The sequence below is a fragment of the Hyperolius riggenbachi genome, chromosome 12, assembly GCF_040937935.1.
Source record: "Hyperolius riggenbachi isolate aHypRig1 chromosome 12, aHypRig1.pri, whole genome shotgun sequence".
Taxonomy (NCBI): Eukaryota; Metazoa; Chordata; class Amphibia; order Anura; family Hyperoliidae; genus Hyperolius; species Hyperolius riggenbachi.
This window is the reverse complement of record NC_090657.1, coordinates 33417427-33436224: the sequence shown is the minus strand read 5'-3', so window position 1 is coordinate 33436224 and position 18798 is coordinate 33417427. Positions and strand designations below refer to the sequence as shown.

Below are 18798 nucleotides of genomic sequence, written 5' to 3'. Positions count from 1 at the left end.
TTTTCTGTTTGAAGTACAATGGGGAAGGCTCAGGGTTTGTTTGTGGTCAATTAAGTCTAATGAGGTGATTTCTTATCAGCCTTCCATCATCTGTTGATCTCCGTCCCCAGGTCCTTGCAGGGACTCAAGAAGTGTGTATTTTAACCCTTAAATGTAAAAAGATGAGGTCAAACAAAAGGTTTATTTAATAATAAACCACATTTTTAGAATGCATTTTTAATTTGCTATAGAGCTGCACTGGGTGTTAAAAATAATGCTCGGTTCACTTTAAGAGAACCCGAGGTGTTTTTTTTGATTTATGAGTCGATGGACCAGAGAGCTGAGAGAAGAGATTTTATCTGAATGGGCAACCCTTACCCGCACACAACTAGGTAATGGCCACTCCATACCATTTATCAAAGGACATAACCCAGACACCTGTTTTACAAACTAACTTTACAATTAAGCAAGGTCTGTGTCACCTTCTGCCATGCTACTGCAGGATGGCACATTCCATTGGGAGTCAGAAGCTAAAGAGTGTTAGGCCAAAGATTGATTTGTTGGTTGAGATTACACAAACGAGAGAATCATTGTCAAATTTGACCCTGTAAATTCCACAGGCATCACTGCACAGGTTCTTCAGAAGAAAAGTAAACAAAATTCCTGATTTCGAGCACTGACCTACAGGAGATGACACCACCAGCGAGTCATGAATGTTCACTTATCATTTATTAAACATCAGAGGGAACTTTCACTATTTCAATGAAGTCAGGCTTTTGTGAAGTAACTTTCAACGGGTTGTAGGAGGTTTCTAAATTCTGGTATAAAAGAAAGTGAAGTTGGTATCAGCGTATAGTTCTGAGCTGCTTTCTACAATGTACAGCCAAGTCACCGTTAAGAAGGTGAGCTCTGTCAAAGCTGGCGGTGTGCAGGCGACCAGTGTACGTGGTGGAACCTACAGCAAAGTGTCAGCACCTGGGTATGCCTCTAGTGTTTATGCCGGAGCAGGAGGTCTGGGCACCAGAATTTCCTCCACTTCAGGGAATGTTGTGTTTGCCGGAGGTCACCTTTCGTTCAGAAGCCAAGAAAACCGAATCTTCGGACATGAGAAACAAACGATGCAGAATCTGAATGAGCGGCTGGCTTCCTACCTCGAAAATGTCCAGTCTTTGGAAAAGTCTAATGCCGAGCTGGAAGCACAAATCAGGGATTGGTACAGCAAGAATACTGAGAGCTTGGCAAGAGATGATGGACATTATTTCCAAGTTATAAAGGATCTGAGAGATCAGGTAAATCGGTATTTAAGTTTTGAGCTAAAGTTTTGAGCTAAAAAATGCAATCGAATGTCAGCTATATTTATATTCTTCTCGCAAAAATCATCTATAGAGATACATTTCCCTTAGTAACTCCCTGCACATACTAAGCCAAGGTGTGCACAGTGGGTGTTGCATCTCCTTTAACCTCCTGAGCGTTACGCCGCTCAGGAGGTTTGGCTAGCCTGAGTCCCCCGTATAAAACTATTAGATTATATGGCTGCATAAGGTGTTAGCTAGCACTAGGCTAGCTAGTTTAAGTGTCCTGTGACTGTCCACAACCCCCCGATTGCCTCTGATCCCCCGGATCAAGCCACCTATACATTTCCCAGCCTGGTTCCATCAATCTCTGCAGCCTCCCGCACAGCTCCGGTGTTCTCTATGGGGAGGATCGTACATGATGTCATGATGCCACCGACGTCATGCGTAGTCCCAATCCTCCCCATAGAGAGACTGAAGCTGTGCGGGAGGCTATGGCGATCGCTGGAACAAGGCTGGGTAATGTATAAGCGGATGGATCGGGGGATCGGAGGCAATCGGGGGGTTGTGGATAGTGCTGCTTGGATACCCCTTTTCAAAATCCGGATCCGATTCGGATCTGGATACCCAGATATCCGATCCGGGTCGATATCCAATTTCAAAATTTTCCAGTCCAAATCCAAATCGGATATCCCACCCTAGTATCCTAGTATCCGGAATATCCGGGCAAATTTGGATATCCGGATAGAGAAACTGGAAGTGGCCTTTAAATTGCTTTAAAACGTTTTTTAGGGTATATGAGGCATGTAGCATCATTATTTTGTAAAGGGGAACACTAATTGATGATGTGGGGACTTAAAATGGCTGTCAATTAACATTAGGCCTAGGCTCCAGACAGCGGTCGTGCAGCTCACATTGTGTCCAAAGTCCAACTGCACAACTGGGACATGGCAGTTTTCAGCCAAGACACCTCCAAACAATTATGCAGCAATTGGGTTTTGGGTTAAATATAGGTGGTATCAGTGGCCTGTGGCACCCTGGCCTGGCGTTGGGAGCTGCACAGGCAGCAGGAGCAGGGCAATGCAGCAGCAGCAGGTGTAATGTTTGCCAGGAGCATGCTGGACGTGGCACGTTGCAATTGGCACTTAGCACGTGTCGCTTGGCACGTGTCACGTGTCACTTGCAAGCGCCACGTGTCACTTGCACTTGCCACGTGTCACTTGCACTTGCCACGTGTCACTTGCAAGTGCCACCAGCACTGGAGCATGTCTCTCAGTGAGCATTCAGCAAGCTAAGACGATGTGTCATCATGCCAGCCCTCCTTTTTATACAGAGGGGCTGGCCAGTGTTCCTTTCTGTGATTGGGTGCCAGGGTTTAGGCTGGGAGCCCCAGGAGTGCCTCTAGCCATTTTGTCACTCCAGGCGAGAAAACCTATGGCAGCAGCACTTCACCAGAAAACGTATTGCAGCAGCATTTCACCAGAAAACAACCGTAATGCTACTGCGCTTCACCAGAAAATAAACATATTCCAGCAGCGTTTCACCAGAAAACAATCATAATGCACCAGCATTTAACCCAAAAAAAAACACATATGGTGGCAGTGTTTCAGCAGAAAATAATCATAATGTGGTTGCGTTTCACCAGAAAATAATTGTAATGTGGGAAGCATTTCACCAGAAAATAAACGTATTGTGGCAGCGTTTCACACGAAAATAATCGTAATGTGGGAAGCATTTCACCAGAAAATACATGTATTGCGGCACTGTTTCACCAGAAAATACACACTGTACATACACACACAAAACAAACATGCAAACACACACTGTACATACATGCAGACACTGTACATACACTATACATACACGCAAGCACACACTGTACACACACACTACATACACATACACACACTGTACATACATGCATGCACACACACTTTACATACATGCATGCACACACGGTACATACACACATGCATCAGTGTTGATCGGATACCTCATTATCCTATTTGAGTTTGGTCGAATTCGGATAGTAAACTATCCGAATTCACTCGAAGTTCGCTATTCGAGTTAATCGAATATCCGATTCGACCTCGGATATCCGACGTCACTATCCGTGTCTGTATTCAAGTAAAATATTCGAGCTGGCCTTAAATAGCTTTTAAAACTTGTATTGGAAGTCAATGATGCATGAAACCACCTTTTTTATGAAGAAAAACATCAAGTGATTATGTGGTGATGTAGTAGTTATAAAAAGGTATCAAAAATAGTAAATTAACTTCATGAAAAGTGTTTGCATGAGAAGGTGTGTCCAAAATGGTTGTTGGAAGTCTTCATTTACGTCGTCTTCATCTTCTTCTTCTATATCTTCTTCTTTTTCTTCTTCTTCTATAACTCCTTCTCCTTCTCCTTCTCCTTCTATATCTTCTTCTTCTTCTCCTTCTCCTTCTATATCTTCGTCTTCTTCGTCTTCTTCTTCTATATCTTCTTTATCTTCGTCTTCTTCTATATCTTCTTCTTCTATATCTTCTTCTTCTTCTTCTTCCTCTTCTTCTCTATCATTATATTATGTGTCTTGGTTTTCCTTACTTTTGTAAAAAAATGTTTACTTCATTTGTGGAAATATTTTATTTTAATAACAACACCATAGTTATATTTGTGTTGATGGCATAATCGGTAGTGGCACATTGCAAGCCACAGCACCTTTTTCTGTGTACCCTGGCGGTGGTAAAACACAGACATCAGCAGGAGGAGGAAGTAGTTGCAAGTTGTAGTGTGGTAAATTTAATAGCTGGTAGGAGAGTGGGTGGCAGCAGAAAAAATAGTTCTTCTTCTGTTCTCCCTGGCAGTGGTAGCAGCACACAGACAGCAGAAGCTCAATGCAGCTACAGGAGGAGGAGTAGTGTGTGTCAGGCAGTGTGATGTGACTGACATAATAGGCCCTGGTTCCGAGCGGTGGTAACAGGGCCGTAAATAAAAAGCATGAGGTTCCAGACAGCGGTCGTGAAGCCCACATTGTGTCCAATGCACAATTGGGACAGCACAGTTTTGAACCCGGACACCTCTAAAATAATTTAAAATGTATTTATTTTTTTTCAAAATAAATAATGCAGGGCAGGCAGCTATTTTTGAGCGTAATAGCTGGTGGCGCATGGGCAGCAGCACCTTGTAATGTGTTTCCTGGCAGTGGAGACACAGACAGCAGGAAGAAATACAACAGCAGGCAGCGTGAGGAGGATGAGTGTGTGGCAGACTGGCAGCAGGCAGCAGGAGGGCAGGCAGCGAGACATAAAAGGCCCTGGGTCCTAGCGGTGGTTCCAGGGCCATAAATAAACAGCATGAGGTTCCAGACAGCGGTCGTGAAGCCCACATTGTGTCCAATGCACAATTGGGACAGCACAGTTTTCAACCCGGACACCTCTAAAATAATTTAAATTTTTTTTTTTCAAAATAAATAATGCAGGGCAGGCAGCTATTTTTGAGGGTAATAGCTGGTGGCGCATGGGCAGCCGCAGCACCACTTTGTAATGTGTTCCCTGGCAGTGGAGACTTAGACAGCAGGAGGAAATACAACAGCAGGCAGCGTGAGGAGGATGAGTGTGTGGCAGACTGGCAGCAGGCAGCAGGAGGGCAGGCAGCGAGACATAATAGGCCCTGGTTCCGAGCGGTGGTTCCAGGGCCGTAAATAAACAGCATGAGGTTCCAGACAGCGGTCGTTAATCCCACATTGTGTCCAATGCACAATTGGGACAGCACAGTTTTCAACCCGGACACCTCTAAAATAATTTAATTTTTTTTTCAAAATAAAAAATGCAGGGCAGGCAGCTATTTTTGAGCGTAATAGCTGGTGGCGAATGGGCAGCACCACCTTGTAATGTGTTCCCTGGCAGTGAAGACACAGACAGCAGGAAGAAATACAGCAGCAGCAGCAGCAGGTGTAATGTGTGTGCGCCACTTCATGTCCCCCTCTCGCCGACAACAGGGGCCATGAATTCGCCTTCCACCCAAACCTGGTTCATTTTGAGAAACGTCAGTCTGTCCACAGACTTGTGAGACAGACGAGATTGCTTCTCAGTGACGACTCCACCGGCTGCACTGAAGCAACGCTCCAACAGTACGCTGGAAGGGGGGCAGGAGAGCACTTCCAGGGCGTACTGCGCATGCTCGCTCCAGATCGGCAGGTGCTTGACCCAATACTCCATGGGATCAACAGGGGCAGCACTGTCAAGCCCGCTGAAGGACCCCATGTAGTCAGCCACCATGCTGGTCAAGCGCTGCCTGTGACTGGAGAAGGATGCTGCTGCAGGCACCTCCTCTCTAGTCCTTGGCAGCTCTACACTCATGTAGAGCTCCATGGTCAGAGACAGCAGGTCTGTGGTGCACGTGCACTTGCTGCTGGTGGATGCAGGCACCTGCTGCTGCCTCTGTGCTGGCTGGACAGTGGGGGTGGATGGCTGAGGGAAGGCTTCCTCCAAGCGCTCAATAAGGGACAGCTGCAAATCCCTCATTTGTTGCGCACGGTCTCCTCCTGCAGGCAGGAACTGGCTGAGCTTCCCCTTCAGACGTGGGTCCAGCATCTTGCAGATCCAGATGGCCTCCCTCTGCTTCATCTGGATGACCCTTGGGTCCTTGCGCAGGCACCTCAGCATGTGCGCTGCCATTGGGAGTCTGGCCACGTCTGCTGGCACATCATCGGCAGCCCCAGAGCCGACAGTGCGGTCCTCCTCTTCCTCTGCCTCCTCCATCTCATCCTCTCTCCACCCCCGCACCAGTCCAGCTGCGCTCTGCTGCTCCCCCTCATCAGCAGCAAGGTAAGGGACCTCCACCAACTCCAAGCCCTCCTCCTCAGAGGTGGCCTGTGAAGCTGCCTGCAGCTCCTGCTGGTCCAAGGCTGCCGATCCCTCTTCCAGCAGTGCATACAGGGCCCTGTCCAGCACACACACCAAGGTGACCCAATCGCACACCATTGCATGGTCCCTGCTTACCATGTTGGTGGCCTGCAGGAAGGGTGCCAGGACTGAGCACACCTGCTGCATGTGCCCCCAGTCCTCCGTGGATGGATGGACGGGAGGTTGGTGGCGGCACGCCCAGTTGCAGTGATGGAGGCAACTATTGCTCGTGCAAGGTACTGGCTGACAGCCTGCCTCTGTTCAACCAGACGCTCCAACATCGCCAGGGTGGAGTTTCAGCGAGTTGGAACATCGATCATAAACCGGTGCTGTGGCAAGTGCAGCTCCTTCTGCACCTCTTCCAGGCTCGCTACGGCTGCAGGCGAGTGTCGGAAATGATGCACAACCTTCCTTGCCGCCTCAAGGAGTCGGTCCATCCCCTGGTAGGTCCACAGGAACTTTTGGACTACCAGGTTCAGGATGTGCGCAAGGCAGGGGCTGTGGGTCAGGTCTCCCCTGCTGATTGCAGCAACCAGGTTTGCCCCATTGTCGGACACCACCTCTCCGACTCTGAGGCCTCTGGGGGTCAGCCAATTCCTCTCCTGCTCTCGGAGTTTGGCCAAGACATGGTTCGCCGTCAGTTTGGTCTTCCCCAGGCTGACCAATTCCAGCAGCGCTTGGCAGTGGTGGGGCTTCACGCTGCTGCTGAGGCGGGGGGGTTGGGCTGGTGTGCCGGAGGATGGAAGCGGATCAGAGGAACCTGCTGCAATTCCGCTGACCCTGTATGGTGGCACCACCCACTGCGTTGTTGCTGCTGCCGCTCTGACAGTGCCCGATGCTGCTCCCCCCTCCTCACCCCCTTCCACCAAGCTGACCCAATGCGTGGTGAAGGACAGATAGCGGCCTGTCCCAAACCGGCTGCTCCACGAGTCCATGGTGACGTGGACCCGTTGACCCACCGCGTGCTCCAGCCCTCTCCCGACATTGGCCATCACAGAGCGGTGAAGTGCAGGGATGGCCGTGCGTGCAAAATAATGTCGGCTGGGGATTTGCCAATCGGGGACTGCACACATCAGGAGCGCATGCATGTCGCTCCCCTCCTGCACAAGGGAATAAGGCAGGAGTTGGGAGCACATGGCCCGTGCCAGCAAGCCATTCAGCTGACGCACGCGACGGCTGCTGGGAGGCAGAACCCTGACCACCTCTGGAAGGTGTCGCTGAGCAGGGTCTGGCGACGCCTTTTGCTGGCACGGGAATCACTGGAGGGAGCAGAGGAGGCCACTGAGGACTGGCTGCCAGAACAGGCCTTAGTGTCGGCGGCAGGAGTTGCAGAGGGAGGAGGAGCAGTGCGTTTCTGATGCACTCCTGCTGGTGCTGCTGGAGGAGGTGGAGGAGGGCGGGTGGCTGCGGCTGAAGCCTTCGCAGTGGTGGCGGGTCTGCCACTGCCAGCTTCCTTCAACTTCATGAACTCCTCATGCTCATGAAAGTGTTTCTTTGCCAGATGGTTCACCAGAGAGGTGGTGCCAAACGCAGAGGGCTCCTTCCCTCTGCTGAGCTGCTGGCGGCACTGGTTGCAGGTGGCATACTTGCACTCCACATATGGCAGGGTGAAAAAATTCCAAATTGGGGAGGTGAAGTTGCCCCTTCGACTCGAAGGTGCTGCTGCTGCCGCTGGTCTCCCTGTGGTGGTTTGGGGGGGGGGGGGGGGGGTCTCGGTGTGCGGCTGGTGGTGGCACTGGCAGAACTTTCCAGATCAGCACGCTGTGTGGCCTGCATACCACCCCCACTTCTTTTCCTGCCTAATATGTCTGCGATGCTGATCCTTCTAGCAAGGCCCGCAGATGCACCCTGTCATCATCCTCCCCCTCCGCAAACATGTCCTGCTGGGATGACCCCACAAACTCCCCTTCTGCATGCATGGGCTGAGGGACAGTCACCACTGTCTGACTGTCCAAAGCATCATCCCCCAAAGTGCCCATCAGCATTTCTTCCTCCTCCATTGCCAATTCTGCCGCAACAGCACTCCATAGCCCCGCTGTGCTTGGGGATAAGAAGGTGCTGAGTGACAGGGTGCTGGTGTTGCCCGCTGGGGCTGGAGAACTGCACTACTCCTCCTCCTCCCCAGGCAGTGCTGGTGGCTGCTGCTGCTCTTGCGAACAGGAGTGGTGGCGGGGGTGGAGTACTCAGTTCCAGAGCTAATTGTGGCCTGCTCATCCACCATCAGTTCCACCACAGAGTCTGCGTCCTTCTCCTCAATAGGACGGCTACGACCTGGCGGTGGGAGGAACATCTGCGCCACACGCTGCTGCTGCTGCTGTGTCTCTGCAGCGTGACTCCCAGCTGTTGGGCGGCCAAGGCGTCCACGGCAAGTGGCTAATGGCGGAATAGCCACTGGTGCAGACGCAGAACTGCGCATGGTGGTGGTGGTGGCGCGGCTGCCACGCCCATGACCTCCTCTCTTGCCGATGCCCTTGCTGCCCCTGCCCAAACCGCGGCTGCCAGTGCCAGGCATCGTATATTTTTAATATTATACAAATGAAAAAAAAAGTTATGTATAGGCGGGTGGGACAAGTGGGGTACTTTAATGGGGTGGGACTGGTGGTGGGTGTGTGAGGTGACGGACAGGTGTACTCTACAGCAGAGATTGGTGTAGCGCTAACGAGAGAGTGCACAGTGCGCACACAAAGACCCTAGCTGACGCTGACTGACGGTGTCCCTATACACAGACTAGAGTACAGTACAATTCAGCGAATACACAATACAAGTAATATAAACAATAGGATGGGTGTAGCACTAACGAGAGGGTGCGGACAGCGCAGATGTGCACTGCGCACACAAAGACCCTAGCTGACGCTGACTGACGGTGTCCCTATACACAGACTACAGTACAGTACAAGTCAGCGAATACACAATAGAAGTAATATAAAGAAATAGGACGGGTGTAGCACTAACAAGAGGGTGCGGACAGCGCAGACGTGCACTGCGCACACAAAGACCCTAGGTAACGCGGTGACGGACGGTCCCTATACACAGACTAGAGTACACTACAGTACTAACTAAACAATAGAAGAATCTAGCTAAATAATAGAACAGGTGTGACTAGATTACAGAGAGCAGATACAGGACAGGTATAGCAGTAAAGCTGGGCCTTGCTAACTACAAAATAGTGCAAATCTAAATCTATCTAACACAGAAGTAGTACAGGAGTAGAACAGGTGAGAGCACAGGTAACTAGAGACTAGAGCACAGAGCAGGGCAGGCTGCCTTGCCTAGGCACAGGGCCTAGCTGCTGGCTGCAGCTGCAGCAGTGACAGTCTCCCTCCCTAGTCCCTAATCACACAAACTAAACTGCCTAAAATACAATCTATCTACAATACAAAGCAATACAGTTGAATATCAAGTGTTGGAGTGTAAAAACGCTTGGTTTAGAACACAATAAATGCACTTGCACACAGACAAAAAGCACTGGAGCAATCTCTCAGTACAATCAGTCAGTAAGTCGCAAGCAGGACGAGTGAGGCAAGATGGTGCCCGCTTTTTCAAGAGGGGGGCTTGGCCAGGCTCCCCCTCTGTGATTGGCTGCAGTCAGAGGGCTGGGAGCCCTCTGATTCGCTTGTGAGGACTCGAGGTGACGTCTGACGTGACGCTATCTGAGCTGGTGACGCTATCCGAGCTCGGATAGCTAGGATATCTCCAGATAGCTGCTTGCTATCCGAGTGCGCTCGGATAGCACAGCCCGGATAGCTAATACTATTCGAGCTCGGTATTCGAGCTCGAATAGTGAAAAAGGTGCTAGGATATCCGAGTATCTCGGATATCCTAGCTCAGATGAGCACCACTAACATGCATAAATACAGACACACTGTACACACACACACATTGTACACATACATACAGACTGTACATACACACATGTATATAAACACACACATACAACACCCCCCCCCCCCTCCCCCCAGGGAAGGAAACAAACACATGTCTTCACCACCCTTTGTAGCTGCCTGTCACACTCTCTCTTCGGCTGGAGGTGCAGGTCAGGACCACAAGACTCGAGGGGGAGTATGGATCTGTAGCCTACATGCTGTTAAGCTATCTCCTGTAGGCTATCGTAAGCTCTGCACCCCTCTGTGAATCTCCTGTTTGGAGGCTGCAGTCCGTGCTTGATTGTCCTGCACTTGAAAAGGAAGGGTGGCGGAGCGTTTTTAGTTGATAATTGATTGTTAATTGCCTGGTCTAGCTCCGCTCCCCCTCCTCTCTTGGTAGTTTCCTCATCCCCGGGAATCCCTGCAGCCAAGTTCTGTAAAAAAAAAAAAAATATGTCAGCGCGCACAGACTCCCGATACCCACGCTCTGGGGCACATCATCTGGCGGAGGGAGCGCTCACGCACTGCACAGCGCTCCAGCCGACTGGCTGGATCGGCCTGGTGGACTAGGCGCCTGTGGGGAGCCCTATGATTGGCTCAATGAGGTCAGGTGGGGCTGGCCAGGGTTCCCCTCTGTGATTGGTTGCTAGGGCTTCTGCTGGGAGCCCTCTGATTGGATCCAGGATGTCATCTCCTTAGTTACAGTATTTCGGATCTGGATATCCGCAATATCCCCGGATATCCGCGTTATGCGCCCAAATATCTGCAGATAGCATACGGATTTAATAAAAAAAATCCGGAATCCGAATCGGATAGCGGAAAAAAGTTCAGATATCCGGGTTACTCGGATATCCAGAATCCTGATGAGCAGCCCTGGTTGTGGACACTAATACTAGTTAGCCTAGTGCTTGCTAACACCGTATGCAGCCATATAACCTAATAGTTTTATACTGGGGGACTCCTGAGGCTAGCAGAACCTCTTGAGACACAGTGTCGGGCATACCGCTTAGGAGGTTAACAACAGGAATGCAACACAATGGATCATGAGAGGGGCACCGTACATTATCTGTACTAAGCATGCTCATTCAGATTTTGTGGAATTGAAATTTCACATTTCCATACGGAAATCCTGATTGGATTCCGATCAGAAAATGGAACTCAGAAATCAGATTTTGGTTGAAATAGCGCATTACCACAACTTAGTAATTTTAGCCCAATCACAGAGCTTGGAAGCATTGGACCAATCACAGAATGTAGAGTCAACTCAGAAGTATTTGGCCAATCACAGTATGCAAAAAATGAATGACCAAAAAAGTACTCCTCGGAATTAAGTCAGAGAATGCAAAAAATGACCAAGAAGGCGGCTACTAGAAAATTGGAACTCGCAAATCAATAAAAAATCTGCAGAATCAGTCATTGGCATTGGCGGAAATAGGATTTTCTGCGGAATCGTAAATCAGCATCTCTGGCCATCCCTAATCTGTACGAGGCATTGCATAAAGTGAGGCATACAATCAATGAAAACTATGCTTTACTGTTACTGTAGGGTTTTTTTGCGGTAACGTAATGCAATGTACAGGCCCGTTCAAGACTCAATGGGGCACTGGGGCAAAATTAACCTGCCCCCCATGACCCCTCCCCCACAACATATTCACCCCCTGGGCCCCTGAGTCAGCTGCCGCCCTCCCCCAGATCTACAGCCCTCAACTTCACTTTACTCCCCGGGCCCCCACATCATTTTTTTGTCACCTATCCCGATGCGCTGCTCCATTGATCCATGCACTCTCGTCTTCATCCTTAAGGTGAGTACACACGTACGATAACGATCGTTCAAAAACGAACGATAAGGACAATCGGACCGATAATCGTGCATTCCAAATTTTCCAACGATCGTTTTTTGGGACGATAACGACCGTTATCATTCAATCCGGCCGATCCAACCCGGCGGATTTTTTTGAAAGATAATCGTTCAATCGTTGCAGTGTGTACAAAGATCATCCGATAATGATTATCTGGGGAGTAGTACGCATGTTCTTATTGCCTGTCATAACGTCACTTCCGTTTGCGCACGCATTTTTTTATCGTTCGTCGTTCAGCACTTTATACATATATATCGTTCACGTGTGTACACAATCGTTCATTACGAACGATCTTTTCGGTCTAATTTGAATATCGTGTAAACGTCACGAATCGTTCGTAACGAATGATCTTTATCGGACGTGTATATGAACCTTTACAGGGCCACCTCTTCTCAGTGACCTGGTGCATGTTATTACCTAATGAGCTGCAATGGGTCATGGTGAAGAGGCAGTGATCAGGGATGAAGACATGGAGAATGGATTGAGCAGTACACTGGAGTGTTGAGCTGCTATGCTGGCAAAACGTTGCAGAGGCTCCAGGGGAGCACAAGTCAAGGGGAGACCTGGGGGCCCAGCAGCACTTGGGGGCCCTGGGGCAATCGCCCTCTTTGCTTCTATGGTAGCGCCAGCCCAGGCTATGTACTACCATGCAACTGCTATGCCACACCCATCACACTCTGAACATTGTATATGTGATGCCCTGCAGCGCGGGAAGCTGTGTTACGAGGCGGCTGTTATGCAGCACTGCAATACACCACTGTGATCGTAACCTACAATAAGTGCTTTTCTGAGCGCTTTGTGATTGGTTAGCGCTTTCTGAGCACTTTTTAAAAATTTCTACCATTCACTTTCATTAAAATCGAGGTAAAAATCGCAGCGATAATGTACATGAAAAATCGCAGCAATTTTAACCATGATTTTAATGAAAGTGAATGAGAGAAATTTTTAAAGGACAACTGAAGTGAGAGGGATATGGAGGCCGCCATATTTATTTCCATCTAAGCAATGCCAGTTGCCAGGCCCTCCTGCTGATCCTCTGCCTCTAATACTATTAGCCATAGCCCCTGAACAAGCATGCAGCAGATCAGGTGTTTCTGACATTGAAGCGGAATATAACCCTGCATTTCAACTTTGCTCTAAAATATTATTTACAGCATATTAAATGCAAAAAGCATTTTTTTTTTACTAGACCAGCATTGGAAGGGTTAAACACAGAGGTTTAAAGTTCCGTGGAGAGATATGCAGAAGTTCAGATAGATACATTCTATTTAGTTGAATGTATCTATTGATAAATGTTACACACTCTTTGGCTGTCCTCCAACTCCTTCTCAGTGAGAGAGAGTGAGTCACATTCAACACTTAGGCCCAGTGCACACCGAGCAGTTTTTGGAGCGATCCGCCGGCCGCATCCGCCTGGAAAAATGCTTCGCTAATGTATTGCAATGGGATGGTGCACACCGGCGGTTTGAGGTTTTTGCCAAGCCGCAAACGCGCCTCCTGCTGCGCGTTTGCGGTTTGCTAGAAAACCTCAAACCGCCGGTGTGCACCACACATTGAAATACAATAGCCAAGCATTTTCACTGGCTGATGCGGCTGGTGGATCGCATACAAAATCCGCTTGGTGTGCACCCGGCCAAATATCTGCTCTCTGTTCCCAAAACCGCTAGCGTTTTGACGATCTGCTAGCGGTTTTGGTGTGCACTGGGCCATAGATACATTCATGTAAACAAAATGTATCTATTTCAGCTTCGGATGCATCTGCAGAAATCTCCAGGAACTTTAAAGCCCTGTGCAAAGTCGAAATGCAGGGTTATATTCCGCTTTAATGTCAGATCTGACAAGATTAGCTGCCTGCTTGTTTCTGGTGTTATTCAGATACTACTGCAGAGAAATAGACCAGCAGGGCTGCCAGGCAACTGGTATTAATTAAAAGGAAATAAATATGGCAGCCTCCGTATACCTCTTACTTCAGTTCCCCTTTAAAAAGCACTAATCAATCACAAAGTGCTTAGAAAAGTGCTTATAGTGTGGATCCGGCCTAAACAGCACATTTTTTGCCATAAGAAAGTTCAATGTTAAGCTCTCAGTTTCGCTCCTGTATTAAAACCAAATATTCTCAACTTGATAAGTTTGTTTTTATGGGCAGATAAAACATAAGCATTTCATTGTGCGTCTAACAGAAACTGGTAGTTAGGAGTGTCAGAGATTGCTGTCAGTCGTTAGGTTAGTCCAGGTGTTCACAATTACGAACAACGCCTCCTGCCCTGAGCATCTAATTACTCCTGCAGCAAGGTAGGACTTACTACATTGTCTCATAGCAGCTGTACTGTAAAAGCATATTCATATCAATGCATTGTCACAAATCACTGAGTGTGAATAGGAATTGATTCCACAGCAACTGACACTGCTGTAATGTATTGAGCTTGTTTTTATGCACACAGTATGTGTTGTAGTGTAGTACAGCTAATAAATAAAACATCAGGAGCAGAGATATAAGTCTAATATTGTTTCCAGTACAGGAAGAGTTAAGAAACTCCAGTTGTTATCTATGCAAAAGAGCCATTGAGCTCCATGACTTTCGAAGTCGCAGAGAGCTCGGTCTTCTGAAGCTTGTTATCTCAACTGTCAGTCTCTGAATAGTTTTTTTCTTCTGCAGAGGACAGGTCAATAGTTCACTGCCTGCTCTGCAAAATCATTTAGAATGCTGAGTAGTGTGTAAACTGCAAATATTAGAGAATGATGTAATGTTATAAAAAACACTATATAACTGAAAATGAAAATATGAGAATATGTTTTTTGCTACTAATGTTCTGGTAATTATCCGTACTACACAACCAATTCATTATATCATCAATTTTTTTTTCCGCTTCAGTGTCTCTTTAAACTGACTACCAGACACATGATTTTACTCAATAACAGAGTTGTGCAGGAAGGAAAACCATGCCAGATAGGCAAGTCACGAGTGGTGTGTAGCAATCGGGATACAGAGGATGTGACCGCACCGGGGCCCTTGCTCCAGAGGGGCCCACTAGGGGCCTTCATCCATCTAATTAGCTTTTCAATGATGCTATACTACTAAAGAACACCTCTATATGTGCATTGCATAGTAGAAATCCTTAACAAACAGTTTCCTTACTTAAAATACATCTCTATGACACGGCAGCTATCCTTGGTTGGTTTTGGAGCGCCATATCAGTACAGTGCTTGGGGCCCCATTTAAAACTCTCACACTGGGGCCCCAATCTTCTTAAACAACTGCAAGTCCCCGCAGGAGAGTTCCCCCATATCCCCCCTCCAGGGATGGTGGAGATTACAGGCTGCTGTTGTTATGCCCCAATGTGCAGGCTGGAGATAGCAATTAAGCTAAATACACACACTAGCTGGAACTCTGCCAAGGCAGCCATTCTGGGCCCCTTGGATGAGAATCTTGCATGCCTAGAAAGTGTCCCTTAGAACAGATCTCCAGCCTACAGTAAAAATCTAACAAGGGTTCCTGTGCTGCCTTGTCCTGCAAAGCCGTCCCAAACACCCTGAATCACCTTCCAGCGTGTGACCCTGCCTCCACTCTCTCTTAGGAGATGTTTACTGCAGTACGGGACCGTTTCTACTGGTGTATGGGATCCAAAGGGATGCGATGCGACTATGCATCAATTCCGCTCCCATTCGCATCCCGATGGGGAAGTGAGTGGGAGGAGACAGGATGTGGGTGCGGCCGTGTGACAATCTGTAGCATGCTGCAGATTCTCGGATTGCTCCGGCACCACTCTGCAGAACCAGCGCACAATGGAAACTGCTCCATTGCCGTGCATTGGTTTCAGTTCAGCCGCGGTGCGATGCGTCTATGTAGCCGCATCACACAGTGTGTAGTGGAAACAGGCCCTAGACATCTTGGGATTTTTCTCCAGGGTGAGAGAGGAGGCGGGGCCGCTCGTTGGAAGTCGGTTGATTCAAGGTCTTTGGGACGGCTTCGCAGGAGAAGGGTAACTGTCACTTTCTTTTACAGGCAGGCTGCTAGATTTTTACTTTAGGCTGGAGATCCGCTTTAAGCTCCAGCACAGCCATCCTCAAGGGCATTGCTTACCTCTCCTTACTTCACCTGCAGGAAGCTGCTCCATTGTGTGCTGTTCCATCGTTCCTCCTTTCCTCCCCAGCAAAAGAACATATCTCTTGGCTGTAGCTGAGGGATATGTGTGAACGAACCTGGAGCTATAACTGTTGCCAGGGCCATATTTACCATAAGGCACTGTAGACAGGTGCCTACAGGCGCCTGATGATGGGAAGGCGTCTCACTCTGCTCCAACAGTGCCTTCCTCCCTCCTTCCCTATGCAGAGTCCTGATGAGAGTGTAAATGAGAGGTTATTCACCCAGCTCTCAGCATTCCACTGATGACAGTCCACTGACTTCAGTCAGGGTCACCTCTAGCTAGTTAATACTGAGGTTCCTCTAGCTACCTAATGCTTGGCCCCCTCTAGCTACTTATAGGGGAACTTCAGCCTAAACAAACATACTGTCATCAAGTTACATTAGTTATGTTAATTAGAATAGATAGGTAATATAATCTCTTACCCACCCTGTTTTAAAAGAACAGGCAAATGTTTGTGATTCATGGGGGCTGCCATCTTTGTCATGGTGGCAGCCATCTTTTTGGTTGAAAGGAGGTGACAGGGAGCATGAGACACAGTTCCAACTGTCCTGTGTGCTGATAACCCCTCCCAGCTGCACACGCTACGCTTCAAATGTCAAATTCAAAATGTAAAAAAAAAACAAAAAAACAAATGCACCAAAACAGCAGAACGAGAACAACAACATCAGAAATCCCATCATGCTTTGCACAGCATCTGGGGGGAAAAAAGCCCGGGCAGTTTTCTTCTGTTCAGCTAAAAATGAGGCTTGTATAAGAGAAACAAAAGTTCTGATGCTGTGAAACTTTTAAAGAAACACCAAGCCTTTTCAGTGCTGCTGAGTCGATTTTTAGTCTGGAGGTTCACTTTAATATTGGGGGTACTTCTGGCTACCTAATACTAAGGGACACCTGTAGCTACCTATGACGGCAAGGGAAGTAAGGGAGAAGTGACAGTTGGGCCAGCCAGCACATATGCGGTGTAGCTTGGAGGAGGTTTGTAGGTTCATGGAGGGCAAAGTCTAAAGTGCCAAGACATCTGTGCCTATAGACTCCTCTGAGGTAAATCCGGGTCTGACTGTTGCTTTAGGCATCGAGTCCTGTTTCTTGTGGGCAACAGTAAGAGTTTGTGTGTACACACCTTTAGATCCTACTATGGAGTTCATCTCCAGCCACCGGAGTGTACTCAGCAACCTATAGTAAAGTTGGTTTGCGCAGAGCGCACACAAGACAAATAACACTTATATCGCGCTTTTCTCCTGGCGGACTCAAAGCGCCAGAGCTGCAGCCACTAGGCCGCGCTCTATAGGCAGTTGCAGTGTTCGGGAGACATGCCTAAGGTTTCCTACTGAATAGGTGCTGGCTTACTGAACAGGCAGAGCCGAGATTCGAACCCTGGTCCCCTGTGTCAGAGGCAAAGCCCTTAACCATTACACCATCCAGCCATGACAATTTTACCTGTAATCCCAATAGCAAGGTGACATGTATTGCGCAATTAGAGCGACCCACGCTACCTAGGAAACGCATACATTACCAGGGTCCCGGCGCTACACAAGTAAGAGTACCAGTACCTTGCAGTAAGCAAGAAGTTTGTATTATTGATGCTTTCACATTTATAAATGGCTTCCTCAGGTCTTGCATTTGGAAAATTATCTTGAAAGCAGGAGTGTAGCAATAGGGGGTGCAGAGGTTGCGACCGCATCGAGGACCTTGGGCCAGAGAGGCCCTAAGGGTCCCCCCTTCAACTGCAATATTAGCTCTCTATTGGTCCTGTGCTCATAATAATCACTTCTATAGATGCCTTGAATAGTGGTAATCATTAACAAGCTGTTCCCCACCCCCTTCTAGTACCTCTGACACTGTGGTTGTCCTTGATTGGTTTTGGTGCGCCGTATCAATTGTAATGTATAGAGTGCTTGGGGGGCCCCAATGAAAAACTTGCACCGGGGGCCATAGCACCTTAGCTACGCCACTGCTTGAAAGAATAATAATAATATTTTATTGCCATATAAAACAGCTATAAAATCTCTGCTAGCTAAATCTTCCTTGGAAAACCACTAAGCTTGTTAATTCCCATTTGCAATATCTTTTCATGGCATTTATAGGAGATTTGTCATCACACAGTGCCAACATCTTCCTGCGTTAATTCAGTGAGCTCTCCTAACCTAATCCTTTTTTTATTAGTACTTTAGTGAACCATAAATATTGTTTCTTTTCATGTCTCTTTTTGATTTAATATTCCTTTTAAATGTGTCTTTGTAATAAAAAGCTACCTTTTATTACCGGCGGTGAATGATTTATATAAATTATCTAAACTACAGCCGTTGACAAAACAGAAACCGAAAGGACGTGAATAGCGAGGAATCCCTGTACTAGAGGAGGTGGATATGCTCTAGTGACTTTATTTATTCCGATTACATTGCATTATTACTTTGTTCAATATTTAGATTATTATTCCTATAGCTGTGCGGTTCATAAGTTCAGGGTTTCCATTTGTTTTTCTTTTTGTGTATTTTGTACAGTTTCAATGTTGAAATGTTATTTGAACTCATGTCCGCTTTGAGCAGCTTGACTAGAGCGGCAGATTTTGGCACTGCATGAATTGCTGGTGTGCAATTATCATCCTTCAGTGATCATTTATTATGCTTGACTTTCATCTCTCAACCCTTCTCTGAAGAAGAAGGTTATAGCATGAGAAATTATAAGCCTGATCCAATTCAATTTTTCACCTATGAAATAATTTTTCGTCTTCTTTTGATAATACCTTTTCAGCACTTAGGCTTCTTGCACACAGGGAC

At 47.8% G+C, this 18798-nt stretch overlaps 1 protein-coding gene across 1 annotated transcript in view; it reads left to right on the top strand.

Annotated features, from left to right (window-relative positions):
* Positions 1 to 645: 645 nt before the first annotated feature.
* Positions 646 to 18798, top strand: part of LOC137540776 (keratin, type I cytoskeletal 19-like) — a 65358-nt gene continuing 47205 nt past the window's right edge. Inside the window, exon 1 of the mRNA XM_068261928.1 lies at positions 646 to 1268. Within this exon, the coding sequence (XP_068118029.1) occupies positions 855 to 1268 (414 nt within the window). The 5' untranslated portion in view covers positions 646 to 854. The remainder of the gene's footprint in view (positions 1269 to 18798) is intronic.